The 12,952-nt window shown below is 40.5% G+C and overlaps 1 protein-coding gene across 6 annotated transcripts in view; it reads right to left on the reverse strand.

Annotated features, from left to right (window-relative positions):
- LOC117235455 overlaps positions 1-7,117 on the reverse strand; it is a 38,818-nt gene extending 31,701 nt beyond the window's left edge. Inside the window, exons 1-2 of one of the 6 annotated variants that reach the window (XM_033497530.1) lie at positions 6,924-7,117; positions 4,293-6,128 (exon numbers count right to left, since the gene is read on the reverse strand). In XM_033497530.1, the coding sequence (XP_033353421.1) occupies positions 4,293-6,128; positions 6,924-7,073 (1,986 nt within the window). In that variant the 5' untranslated portion in view covers positions 7,074-7,117. The other 5 variants (XM_033497621.1, XM_033497710.1, XM_033497959.1 and 2 more) reach the window with 5 other exon arrangements.
- Positions 7,118-12,952: the final 5,835 nt, after the last annotated feature.

Below are 12,952 nucleotides of genomic sequence, written 5' to 3' on the forward strand. Positions count from 1 at the left end.
TTTATCTTTGCGCAATAACCATGAAGCCAATTATTCAATTATCAACCATCTAACAACTGTAACTAAATTAACTGTAATTAAATAAATCATGAAAATAAGATGTTAATATAAATGATAAGCACGATTAGTAAATCGTTTTGAAAGAGCGCAAACGACCTGAAAAAAGCAATTTCGCTGCAGCCTACTGGTCTTGAATAACCTCGACGACTTTCTAGACTCAATAAGATCGCGTGAAGCTTGCCATAAAGGCAAGGATTACGCGAGAATCATAATGAATGCAGCATCGACATTACGTGAACGATAATACACCGATAACGTTTGATACAAGGCAGTGAGGAATTGAAAAGAATCCCTTTTCATCAATGCATCTTGATGCACAACACCGCTTCGTATATACCAGGAAATTACAACAGCGCTTTCCGTTCGTTTGTGTTCTGTTATGTCAGCGGCGCTGTGCGATATCTAACGTTAGTTTCATATTGTTAACTATGCGGAAGTAGCCACGTGACTTCCTATTCTGCGTTTTCTCATCGCGCGTCGCGGCACTCCGAGCAACAAGCGGAATCTCTTGTTCTTGAAATTCATTAAGACTGAGAATTGTATGAACAAATCAACAAGTATATAAGAATTGCATAGACAAGTCATCGAAGTTTGAGATTTCTTGGTAGTAATTTCTTACATTTATGTAATATATAAATTTGCATAAAAATTCAAGCAACCTTTGTATTGGAACTTTGTATTCGAGTTAGCTGCACACGTCTAACGTAAAGCAAATAAACCCTCCGTTATAAAAATAGGAGACAATATATACGGTACGTATACAGCGAGATAAAAGTGGTATTTTCTTGTATATTTTTTTCCATTAAAAAAGGTAATAAATATTTACACATATTCTTCAAGATCTTAATAAGGACACTTTCAATTTTGAAAATTTTAGATCTATTATTTTGTTCGCGAGGTATACACTTTTTTTTTGTAAAGCAATCTTTGTCTCACTGTGCATCACGTCTCACTGTGATCTACTCTCTCTTACTCGTACCACTTCACTTATAAAAACTAGAGAAACAAGAAACAGGCTAATGAAATCCCTGCTTCAAATTATATCTAAACGTTGCAATCAAAGAAGACCAGACACACCAGACACATAAATCAAAGTGGAACATTCGATAATAGAGACATTTAACACCAAGACTCCAGTATTGTTAGGATCGCCGACTACTCACATAATTAATATACCATCTACACATGATTCATTCTTAATAGGACCATAACAGAGCAAATCAACCTGTATGGTTGGTTTTCAAGCTAACCGTGACATATTTTCGTGTGCCAACTGATGAAATGAGTTGCATACCCGCCGATCTTATTTCTCTACAGCGAGAAAAACAGTACACAGTTACGACAGAGCCAGCCGCAGATTACCTCTCAACGAATGTTCTCTCTAATCTTTGCTTCACGAGAGATTCAGTCTCCGGGCGGTCGTTATGTCAGAACATTGACCGTAACGCGGTGTTCCCTTTTTTTTTCTCCTCTGCTTCTAATGAAACGCGTTAAGAAACCAAGGAAAATTGTCACTAAGTAAATGACTCCCGTAAATGTACCTGTTGCAAAGAGGCTTTAAGAAACGCGTTGCGAAACGCGGCCATTACGTTGCTTTAGTGGCAAATATTGTACGAGGCGTTCTCTCTTGCATCAAAGGTTCAACCATTTCCACAATACGTGCCATGGTATATGTAAACTTCAGCAAATAATCAAATTAATTAAAGTTACGACGGTGGAATCAGTAATGTTGAATTTTAAACCTCTCCTTTATGGCTATACATATATGAGCATCTCGTTAAATTAAACGGTCATTTTAAGGTCTCTAGATGTTTCTTTCTAGTTTAGAACTGAACAGAAGTATCTATAACCTTGGATTATTACCATTATTATTGTTTTGTTACGTAAGTTTGTGGTATAGTACGAAACTATTAAGAACAAAGCAAAAGTAGCACACAAAAAGAAGGTTTCTATGATTTCTAATGTTTCCCGTGGAAGGACGATAAATGAAATAGGGAAAGTAGCACGGTGGAGTAGTAACGTTGATAATAATAATTAATAACGGAACGAAATGGAAGAATTAATTCTATTTCAATTCATTTTGTCAATTAAATCGCCACTGTTGTATATTTTACATTTATTCAAAATAGGATAAAAGTTAAAATTGGTTCATCTGATGCTGTAAATAAACTCTCGCAGCGGAAAGAAAGTAGAACATCGAGTCTTGCATTGAATATTCCCAACCGACTTTATGTTCGATTGTTTTCATCCCGGTGGTATCGAACGATGTGCAATCGATTCAATAAATATCATACTTGTGCGTAATTCTTGTACGATCAGAAGATCCGTGTATAATTTCCATGAAACCTGCATAGCATAGAAAGATCATAAAGCAGAGACATCGATTTCGAACAACCCATTTGAAGTAAATTCAACGCGAAAATCAAGTCCCACATCGAAATCTTTCCGCAAATATGTATTATTTGCAAAGCATATACAATATCGAATTTTTATAAAACGAAAGCTCGTGCTCGTTATTCGAAGCATGAAACTCACTCTTGCGTTTTACATTCTATAAGCAGAGTTTGCATGATTTACTAACGTATAAATTAAAATAAAAGTTTCTGATTATATTACACAGAATTGTCTAAATCCAACCGCAAATAAACCCCTTTAAGAGTGACCATACATAATACACTCGTTTTTATCGGATCAATACAAAGAATCTTCGATAACAGTTTTTTGACTCGCCCTGTGATCGAGCTATAAGCCACGAACGAGCCAGGCACGTTCACGTGAAACGCGTTGATGGAAGCAATATGCGAAATCCCTAGGGACAGCGAGCTGTAGTGAATGCGTGATTACTCGGCAGCCTGTTGCAAGAAGAGGCGCGTGCAATTCGGTCTCTTCTCTGTAATTTCGCGAAATAGACCGCGCGACCACACGCGTATCGATAAGGGCGCGCAGCACGCGGGCGCAAATATCGACGTAATCGCACGTGTACAGTAAAGCAGAAAACTCGATGCAAACGGAGAACACGTAACGAGGACACTGTCTAGGGTGGTTGTCGAAGAGGAAGAAAAAGATAGTGGCAAACAGTGGAGGAAGACCGGTTTTCAAATAGGGACAACTAGGGAGCGTGATCCCCTACGCGTTGTCGTAAGATCGTTTTATCGGATCTACCGTTATGTCGATTCGTTCTGCATCGACGCCGTGAACGATTCTCTTCTCTGTTCGACGCCGACGTCTTATGCACGATACTCGCATGGCAACACCGGAAACCTTGCAGTAGGACCACATGGGACGCCGTCTACGTCATCGATCGATGCCAGTCAACTGGTCGATCCAAACTGGTCAGCCAGAGAGAGGTGATCTAACTGTAAATCTAACGCTTTTCGCTCGGCAACCCGTCGCTGACCGGTAGCCGTCGTCGTCGTCGACGCGAATCAAGTGTATCACGCGAGTGGCGTAAATAGATAGCTACCGTGGCCGACAACAGCTCGAACTTGCCATTCGATACCGTTCGATTGGACCGTGTCGAAACGTTCGTGTCGAGCGATCGCGGTGTCAGCGACTGATTTGCATAACAAATCGACGCGACGTTTACGAGGACTGCTAGACAATGCAGGCTATAGGGAGTCGATATTTAAAGCACGTCAACGAGATACATACGGGACAATAAATGACATCGTTTCACGTTTCATTTTGATACCTTTGATGAGATTTTTACTCACGAACGCGTCGATGACAGCGAAAGCCAACTATTCGCGCGCGAATGCGGTCACAGAAGTCATCGTTCCATGTGCCGCGGTATTTGGTGAAATCAAAACCAACGATTCGCAAATTTTTTCGATATCCTGTCCCTTTGACCTTTGAACACTCCTTTCACCTTTTAAGGTCGAGAAGTCTATCGAGTGATTTCACGAAGTCGAAAAGTAACCATCATTTTCTAGCGGGTCCTTTGAACTTTACCGGAAGCTATGTACTTTTATTTCTCGTACTTTGTGGAGAAACACGTTTTCTTTTTCGCGCTTGCTACGTGGATAACGTTCCGCAAACATCGCCGCCTCTGGCGCCGATAAACATCGCTTAATTTAAACTTTTCATTCGTTTCCCTGGGTACCTGTTTAACATTCCTTTTGCTAACTAGGATCGGCCGTTAATTGGCACGCAACAGAAATTCCTTCGAGCTCTGAGGAACATACTGTATGTGATATATACTTAGATAGAATAGGAAATTTAATGGTACGAACCTGAGAGGATGGTTTTTGAAGGAATGTCGCGATTCCTGCGCGCACCCTGTTTTTGACACCACGGACAGTTCCCTTGGCACTGCGTATGGCTTCCTTCTCGAGGATCTTGTAACCAGCGAAACATTCATCGGTGTCCTTATCGCCTAACACCACTCCCCTGCTAGTGTCTTTATTGTTGCCCTTCAATTCGTTCACGTGAAACTTGTAGAACCTGTCGTACTCGTACACGTACTTCTTCCCAGTCAGAGGATTGATGCTGGTGTCGATGTCGTTGGCAACCGACTCCTGCTCTAACCTCTCCTGTTCCTGCTTCCTCTCCTCGTAAGTGCATTCTTTCACCACTGGCGACGATAACCTGCCATTTTGTTCTATGTTCGGATCAGGGCTTCTGATCCTTGGAGTGGAAGAGGCTTTTGATAAAGAGGAAGTACCAGAAGGTGAAGGAGAAACGCTAGGAGAAGCTCTGGACGAGCAAGAATTCGAGTGGACTTCCGGAGTCGATGCAGTTGGCGTGGATTCTTCGTTCGTTCGTTCTTCCTGACCGTTCGACAGGTGTAGTCTGTTTAGACTCACGATAGTGTCGTTCGTGTCTCTATATTTTTGACGATCCACTCCGTTCTTCACACGATCATTCTCCGAGTGTTCTTGGAATTCTAAGGATGCTCGATCAGCCTCGACACCATTTCCATTGATACCGCCATCGATTATTCTGTCGCTCAACTCGCCACCGTTTAAAGAATCGCAGCTAATACTGCTCTCGTTGTCGTCACTATCAACTTCTGCTCCACTGCTGGTCAGACTACCCGTACGATTGTGTTGATCACTCGCCAGGATAACCGTGCTGGCGTTCTTTTTCTTAGGAAGAGGCGGCGGTGTACCATCCAGGTCGCTACAGGTCCCGCTGTCCAAGGTGTCACTCGGTGAACACTGTCCACTGGACATCACCATCCCGTTCAACTGGCTGGGATACGAATTATAGTAAAAGCAAGAGCCCGAACGATTGTTCGGAGAGGACGTATTCAAAGGCTCCGATGTTTCACGATGAACCATCTCTTTCTCCGAGCTGTCGTCGTTCCGATTACGCTTATCCTTGTTGTTATTGTTGCGTTCGAAGGCGTTCGAGCCAACACTGATCCTCACACAGCCGTCACCGGCACCGACACTTCCACAACGCCGCTCGTTCACCAGATTCGTCGCACTCACGACCACACCACCGTCACGCTTGCTCGAACGTTCGCACGCGATCCCGTTCTCCTGCTCGGCTTCGTGGGCGATGTTCTCGTCCAGCGTCAATCGTACGGTCGATATCACCCTTCCGTTCTTATCACCATCCGGGTTGATCTTGATCTTCACCACATGAGCCGCCTGCTGCTGTTGATGGTATTGCTGTTGCCCGTGGTGCAGTTGTTGCTGGTTCTGCGTGCTCTGAACAGACTTCACGCTGCTCTGCTTACCGTAGCCGTTCGCGGCTTGCACTTCCGGGATTCTTCTCCTACAGGCTGCCGCGGAATCGACGTCAGGAGCGGCCAGTCCGACAAATACCGTTGCTCCGGCCCCTGTACTCAAAGGAGCTGTGGGGGGACTGGAAACAGTCCGGATTGACACAGTCTGTCGGGCAACTTGACTCGCGTCCCGGGGCTGAGTCTTCGCCGGCAGTGTCGGTGGAACGGTCATCTCGGCGATCTCGTCCATATACACATTCGAAGGCACTGTCACTTCGTCGACGAGGTACACCTGGTTATCAACCAAACGATCCTTTGCTTTCTCTTCTCTCTGTTTTCGCTTGTTCCTCTCTTTCGCTCCCTTTCTTCGGGGAAAATTACTATTTTCTAATTTCTTTACAGAAATAGAAGTTTGTGTTAGGCTACTGTTGTGATCACGTTTCTTTAAGAATGAGTAGTTTTCGATTGTGTGTAAGCAAGTGTCTGGAACGTGCAATAATTTGATTCGAATTTTCAGTCGGTATTTTATGTACACGCGCAACAAGTTGTTGCCACGGATAGCTAATTGGAATTAGTAAAATGAAATAACTTTCATTGGACTTAATACGCGATGAACCTGTTTTATGAATGACGTGACGTTCAGTGTCACTGATCGGAATTTCACATCGAGGAACTCAACATATGGCGCGACATATTGCAAGCTCCGGTAGTACTGTAAACGAAATCTTTGAGAAGTGTCAATTTGTCTATTCTAAGTTCTATCGTAAAATCTTACTTTAGCCCGAGTAGAATTTAATTCACCACGTTGTTCCACCAAATTGTTGCACAAAATGTGTCAGACATAACTCTCAACCAATACGCCTGGTCGTTAGTCGATCGAAAATCGTGACAATCGATGACACTGCATTTCGTCCAAGATCGTTATCCCGTCGTTGTATGATCGATTGATCGCGATTACGACACTCGAGGGACTTCTTTAAATATAACTCTTTGCGCGAAATACAAAACAGCCGCGAACATTCGGCGTCGCGATGACGTCGCAGAAAATCTGTCTGCCTGGGAAGCAGTTTGAACAACGAAGACAGAGGAGAACAAGTCTAGTGGAACGAAAGCGTGGATTGTGAGGAAGCAAAGAAACAGAAAGAGAGAGAGAGAGAAAGAGAGAGAGAGAGTAGTAGCCGCCACTTACTAACCGCATACGTTTATCAAGAGCAGCGCATGGTAGAATCCAACTTTGTTCGACGACGACACGACGACACGGTGACAACGGTCGACGACGGCGATCGTTCACGGTACGGGCCGTCAGTAACTGTACTGAGTGCCTCTGACACTTACTCATGCAGTTTCGTTCGCTAGGTGGGGACCAAGTTGGGCCTCGCGACGGGGCACGGCGAGACACCCGGAGTGGGAACATCGACTGGTTCTTCGGGGAGTGGGGAGAGGGCTTGGGCCAGACTTGAGCGTGTGCACGCACACACAAACCTACATACTAGCGCACATACATAAAGCAACGTAAAGAGGAGGTGAGAAAGAAGGATCGAGAACGAGTAAAGCGTAAAGACCGAGGGAGAGAACGAACGCGCCACATGAAGGGAACCTCAAGCACAAGTGAATGAGCGAGCGAGTGAAAGACGAATATTCGAATGTGTGGATAGATAAATAAGCAGTCAGGTGGGACGCGCGAGTGAACAAGCGAACGCGTTAGCAAACGATCGAGCGAGCGAAAGGACGAGCGTATGTGTCGATGAATAAGCGAGAAAGAGAGTTGTTCAGGTTAGGAGGAGAAGGGTCTTGGAAGTTGTCTGGCACGTAAGCACTTGCTCGAGAAGGACGTGGCGTCCTCTACCGAGCCAGGTAGAATCGACTATCCGGTTTTTCATTTAAATACCTGTTCTTTACCGTTCACCGGCTTTCTCGTATATGTATGCTTGTGTTTATACGAGCTTCGTGTAAGAATGTGCGTGAATGTACCTGATCGAATGAATACACCTGCCAAAATTTTGTCGATACGTTCTCTAACGTTGTCGAATATTCTCTAGAATGTAATGGTAAATCATTCAGTGAATTTATTTCGCGAAAGTTACGTCACGGAAGGATCGTATGAATAGAAAGTGACAATAAAAACGATGAGGATGGCAATTAGTAAATTCTCTCTGTGCACACGTGGAAATCTCATAACGATATAATGTATCGAACATATTGGATAATTATTCGTTTCTTTTATTTGAGCTTCTGTTTCGTCATATTGACCGTAAGCAAGCGGCCATGTAATTACCCTTGCACGAAAACAGAACGATTGTAATTCTTTAATAACTCGCGTTTCGTTGAGAGCAATGAATGGATCTGTCAGGATGGGAGGCGGCGGCGTTTTATCAACCAAATGGCCAGACTATGTGGAGACGATCGATTTTTTTTATCTGCGCTGTAACACGAGATCGATCTCTTATCGTGCCTCGGATATTTATCTGTGTAGCCACAATAACGCCGTGGCATTAATAAAGATGATTACACTCATCCGATTATCGATGTTCACTCGTTAGTTTATGAGTGATATCGTTGGCATGGATTGTGATTCAGACATAATACAATTATGCAACACGATATCGTGGGAGCACAATGTTTTCTAAAAAGTGTGTTGTATTAAATAATGTTATCTTGTATGTATTCTAATATGTATTTATAGCTAAATGTTACAAGTCTTTATAACACTTACTGAATAACATAGAATCAAAAGTCAATTTCTTTCCTCCGTTCGCAAGGACTATTTGATGTGTCATCCTTCCATTGGAATATAGCAATTCATGTGCGAATGGCAAATTATGAAACATTGTATGTAATATATTCAAATATTCTTGCCTTGTTCTCCATTGTCTGATATGTATGCACTTTCCATTTACACTTTAATTCAAGATAAATTAAGCTCGTTAACCGTGCTCAGAAGATACGAAAATACATTTCACATTGAGAACTCTGAAATTACTGATCAAATTCTGGCGAATACTATATGCCCTTAAAATCTCGGATATCTTATTCTCAATATACTGTAATACTTTTCTTCTTAATTAAATCCATGTCCTATAAAAATCAGAATGAATTTCAAGGATAATATGTTGAATTTTAAAAGATAGAAATAATATCGTGGATAGATTCGCGGTACATTTCAGAAATATTTGCTTCGTCTGAAGCTTTGTTTTACTTTGTTCTTGTTTTAGCATTTGAACAGGTGGCTGCGTGAGAGCTCTAAACTGCTGGCAACCACGTCGACAGTGTTCTCGAGTCGGGATGAAAAAGGAGCAGGTTAATAAGGAGTTCGGTCCGCTACGGCGAAACAACCTGCACGCTGAGCCAGAAGGCTCGATTTAAAGTACAAACAGGAAGGAAAAAATTTAAATAAGAAAGATGGCGTGTACGTCTACGGATATAATTGATGCATAATCAGAAGATGCTATTTAACCAGATTCTCTTATTAGCTTCGTTAAATAACTAGTTACACATTAACGTATTCCAGGTTGCTCATCTTATTTCAGATTTCTTGCAAATCGTTCTTTCGTTACACACGCATTTGCGCCAGATTGTTCATATTTGGATCTTTTTATAGGAAACTTGTTTTACAAATACATATGTCTCTGTTACTTTTATGTACTGCAGAAGTTTATTACGAAGAAGAATACCTATACACGTTGTTGGATGTTTATATATAGTGTTGGATAATTATTTATCGAAGTGGTTGTAAATTATTAATATTACTTTATTGCGTTTAAGTGTATTTTCTATTATTTTAAGTTTATCACAAAACTTTCCCACAAACAGGAACAGTTATCTAGATCGTTAAATGATCAGCCAACCGAACTGTTTGGCAATTGGTACTGTTGTTTTATTACAGTTAAGCTAATTTATTAGAACTTTTGAGCACTTGGTACGCGCGACATGATCAACCATCATTTTCAACTTTATTGCAGTGCCATTTAGCGAGAACCACGAGTACCTTGTGGAAAGAGATTGTTAGGAGGTTCAACGCATTTAATCTCATTTACGGAGACCTGCCTAGCATAATGAATGAGGATCCTGGTTATTAACATTTAATCTCATTTATTACGAACTTTGTTAGACTAAAGCATCGGTTTGTTTCCATGAAAGTTCGTTTACCCGAGTAAATTGATCGATATTTTCTACTCATCGAACAAACTGTCAACTTACGTGTTATATAACTGATATTTCGTACGTTTACTTATCTTTTAATTACAAAATTTTTATCTGGCCGGCTTTATGTGCACTTTATATTAAAATCTAGTACAACTTGCTATACACGTTCTGAATGTGTTCCTGTTATAAAAATGGTAAAATGTCGAAATGGTACACCTTTCACTACCCACTGAAGAAAATAACATTTTATAGTCAATAATTTATTGCAATAAAATATTTTATCGCAATCGAAAGGAAGATAAAGCAGCATTTAGCTTGACGATTATGCATTTCATTGATCTCCATTCAATACACATATTCTCCGACTTTCACAAACTAAATTTTATATTAATAAAATTACGAAGCCAAAATTCTGCATGTCTGACTTTTTAGAAAGTGTTAAAACTTTCGCTTGTAAGATCATTGACAAATGAATACGCGAACGTTGAACAGTTAGAATGTGGTAATTTTTCACCAGAAAAATCAATCGAAGAGTGTCCATTAAAATAACAATTACTGTAAGAAAAGAAGCAGAGATGTCATCATTTGTTGATAACAAATTTAATACCGTAACCCACACTTATCCCGATACCGTTATTATTATCTAGGTTAATTTCATACATTATTATGTTCTCGATCTTTCTCCCTCTTATTTCACTCCAACTCGTTTTCTCGTATTCTTAGAGGGTATCATTCCACAATTTATCTGTCTCTCCACCCGTTTCACCCGATAAGTAACAGTTACCTGAAAGCAAAGTAATGTGACGCTAATTCACCTCGCGTGCCTATAAGCGAACACGGATATCTTTATTCAAATAAGTAGAAATCGATCGGGGAACTGTCGCTTTTCGAGGAAGGAAGAGTATCTTCTTCGGATAGACACGGAATTCGAATATCGCAACTCTAAAAGGGTACACGCGTACATTCGAAATCACAGGCGATAGTAGAAGAGTACCGTGCTCCAAATATCCATATCACGGTTACATATCGACTGTCGATATTTAACCCTTAAAAGTTATCATGGGTGAAAGTTCACCGGAGCATAGTTAATTTCAATTAAAGAGTTGATAAAGTTAATCAAGCGGAATTAAATGTTTGTCCAATGCTAGATGAAGCGCAGGAAAATTACCGTTTGTAATATTTCAGTAAATGTACCAAATAATTATGGTGGTACAATAAAATTCACACGAAATGTAATTTCATTCGTGATAGGTTTTAAGAGTTGAAATTTCTGTTATACGAAGATTTAGCCGAATTTACTATTAACGCGCACAATTTAACGTTTTTACAGTGGCGTGGAAAATTTATGACGGCTGTACGTTCACCGGAATGACAGAAGAAAAAGGGAACGGCTGATTTGTGGTTTAGAAAATTCCCAGTACCGTAAATTTCAATGTCCTTTTTTCACTTAAATTACGATTTCGTGCGAATGCCGGCTATTGGTATCGATCGGTTAGTCACATAGCGTCAGATGTTTCTTTTATTCTTTATTATTTGGCCTTATTTTCCACATACCTCACCTGGTAAACCAGTTGAGTCGCGTTCGCCTTTCTTTCCGCGCTATGAAACCTGTATTCTGCATACCACTTACCGCGGTATGCGATTGACTAAGCAACTTTATAAACAGTTAAAACAACATGCAACCGGCGTGTCTAGGAAAGCATAATACGCTCTAGAATTCTCCATTTTACTCTTTAATCTTATTTCATCTTACTCCTTGATCCCTGTCTGATTGTGAGTTTGCACGAAGGTCCGCAACGTGTGATATCTTACGAACGTGGTTTAGTAAGAAACGAGTTTTATGTGTGAACTTCAATATGCATTTGCAAATTTAAGTTGGTTTCTAGGATAGAAATCAGAAATCTTCAAAATTGAGACAAACTACTTTCTGTCGTGTTTAGTAGATATTCTATATGCTTGGATTAATGTTATTGGTACCACTTTTGAAATTATTAAACAAAATTTCTCTACAAATAGTTTGCTTAACACAAGAAAGAAAGATTGTCGTATTTAATAATTTAATTTTCTTTCTGGTTCGTATAATAGATAATACTCGTTACGTACCTACCCTACCACTTGCACGAAGCAGCATTAATCAAGCTGAGTAAAACATATTGCCCAATAAATATCAAGTTTAGTTGTAGTTACGTGTTTACAAGTTATTATTAGAATGTAATAATCATAATGTAACCAGTTATTTTACAGAAATATCTTTATGATAATAAGTACGTACAGGCATTCTTAACTTCACAGAGTTGTACCATAATTATTATCACTCATCACATAAATATTGTAACGCAATTTACAAACCTTATTAAGTGGACGTTGAAACATAAAGATCGAGTTTAAACCGACTAAGTTCCGTGTACATACAGAACCGACTCAAATTTTCAATAACACGATAAATATAATAATTACGCACGTAATTTCGAACCGGATTTACACACGCGTAACTAATAAACAACAAATCACAGAATCAATTAAATATATTGCGATCCATTAGTTTAATTAGAATTTATATGGAAGTTGTAGAAAATCATGTTTTCCAGCGAACGATATGCAACGAAACCACCAACTTGAGAAATGTCAGTCGTCGAAAAGTATGAAATAGAATAAAATACCTGGTATACGCGTGCACATGATGTAAAAGATACAAAAGAACCAGGACTGTCGGTTAATTCTTAACAAGCGTGGCATATTACTTTCGCAAGATGAAGCGTTTTATTGAGATATTCTTTGTAGGAAAGAGGGAAAAATGATCGTTGGAATCTGTGCCGCATCGACGACGATCGTGTTGTGCACGAGGTTTCGATGTATTGACCTTGCGACGTGCGTGGGACGTGTTGGGGAGTAGAACAGGTTCCGTTACACCTTCCAAGTTCGAAGCATTCCATCGAAGCAAGAGGCTGTCTCTACTCGTTTCTCTTTTTTTTTTTTTTTTTTGTTTAAGGGTGAGGTCATTTTACGCTGGCGACCTCTGACGTGGCTCCTCGACGATTGGCCAACCTGTATGGCGTGAAACGGGAAAAGAAATTT

Source organism: Bombus vosnesenskii, unplaced genomic scaffold (assembly GCF_011952255.1).
Source record: "Bombus vosnesenskii isolate JDL3184/JDL3185 unplaced genomic scaffold, Bvos_JDL3184-5_v1.1 scf7180000013262, whole genome shotgun sequence".
In the NCBI taxonomy this organism is placed as follows: Eukaryota; Metazoa; Arthropoda; class Insecta; order Hymenoptera; family Apidae; genus Bombus; species Bombus vosnesenskii.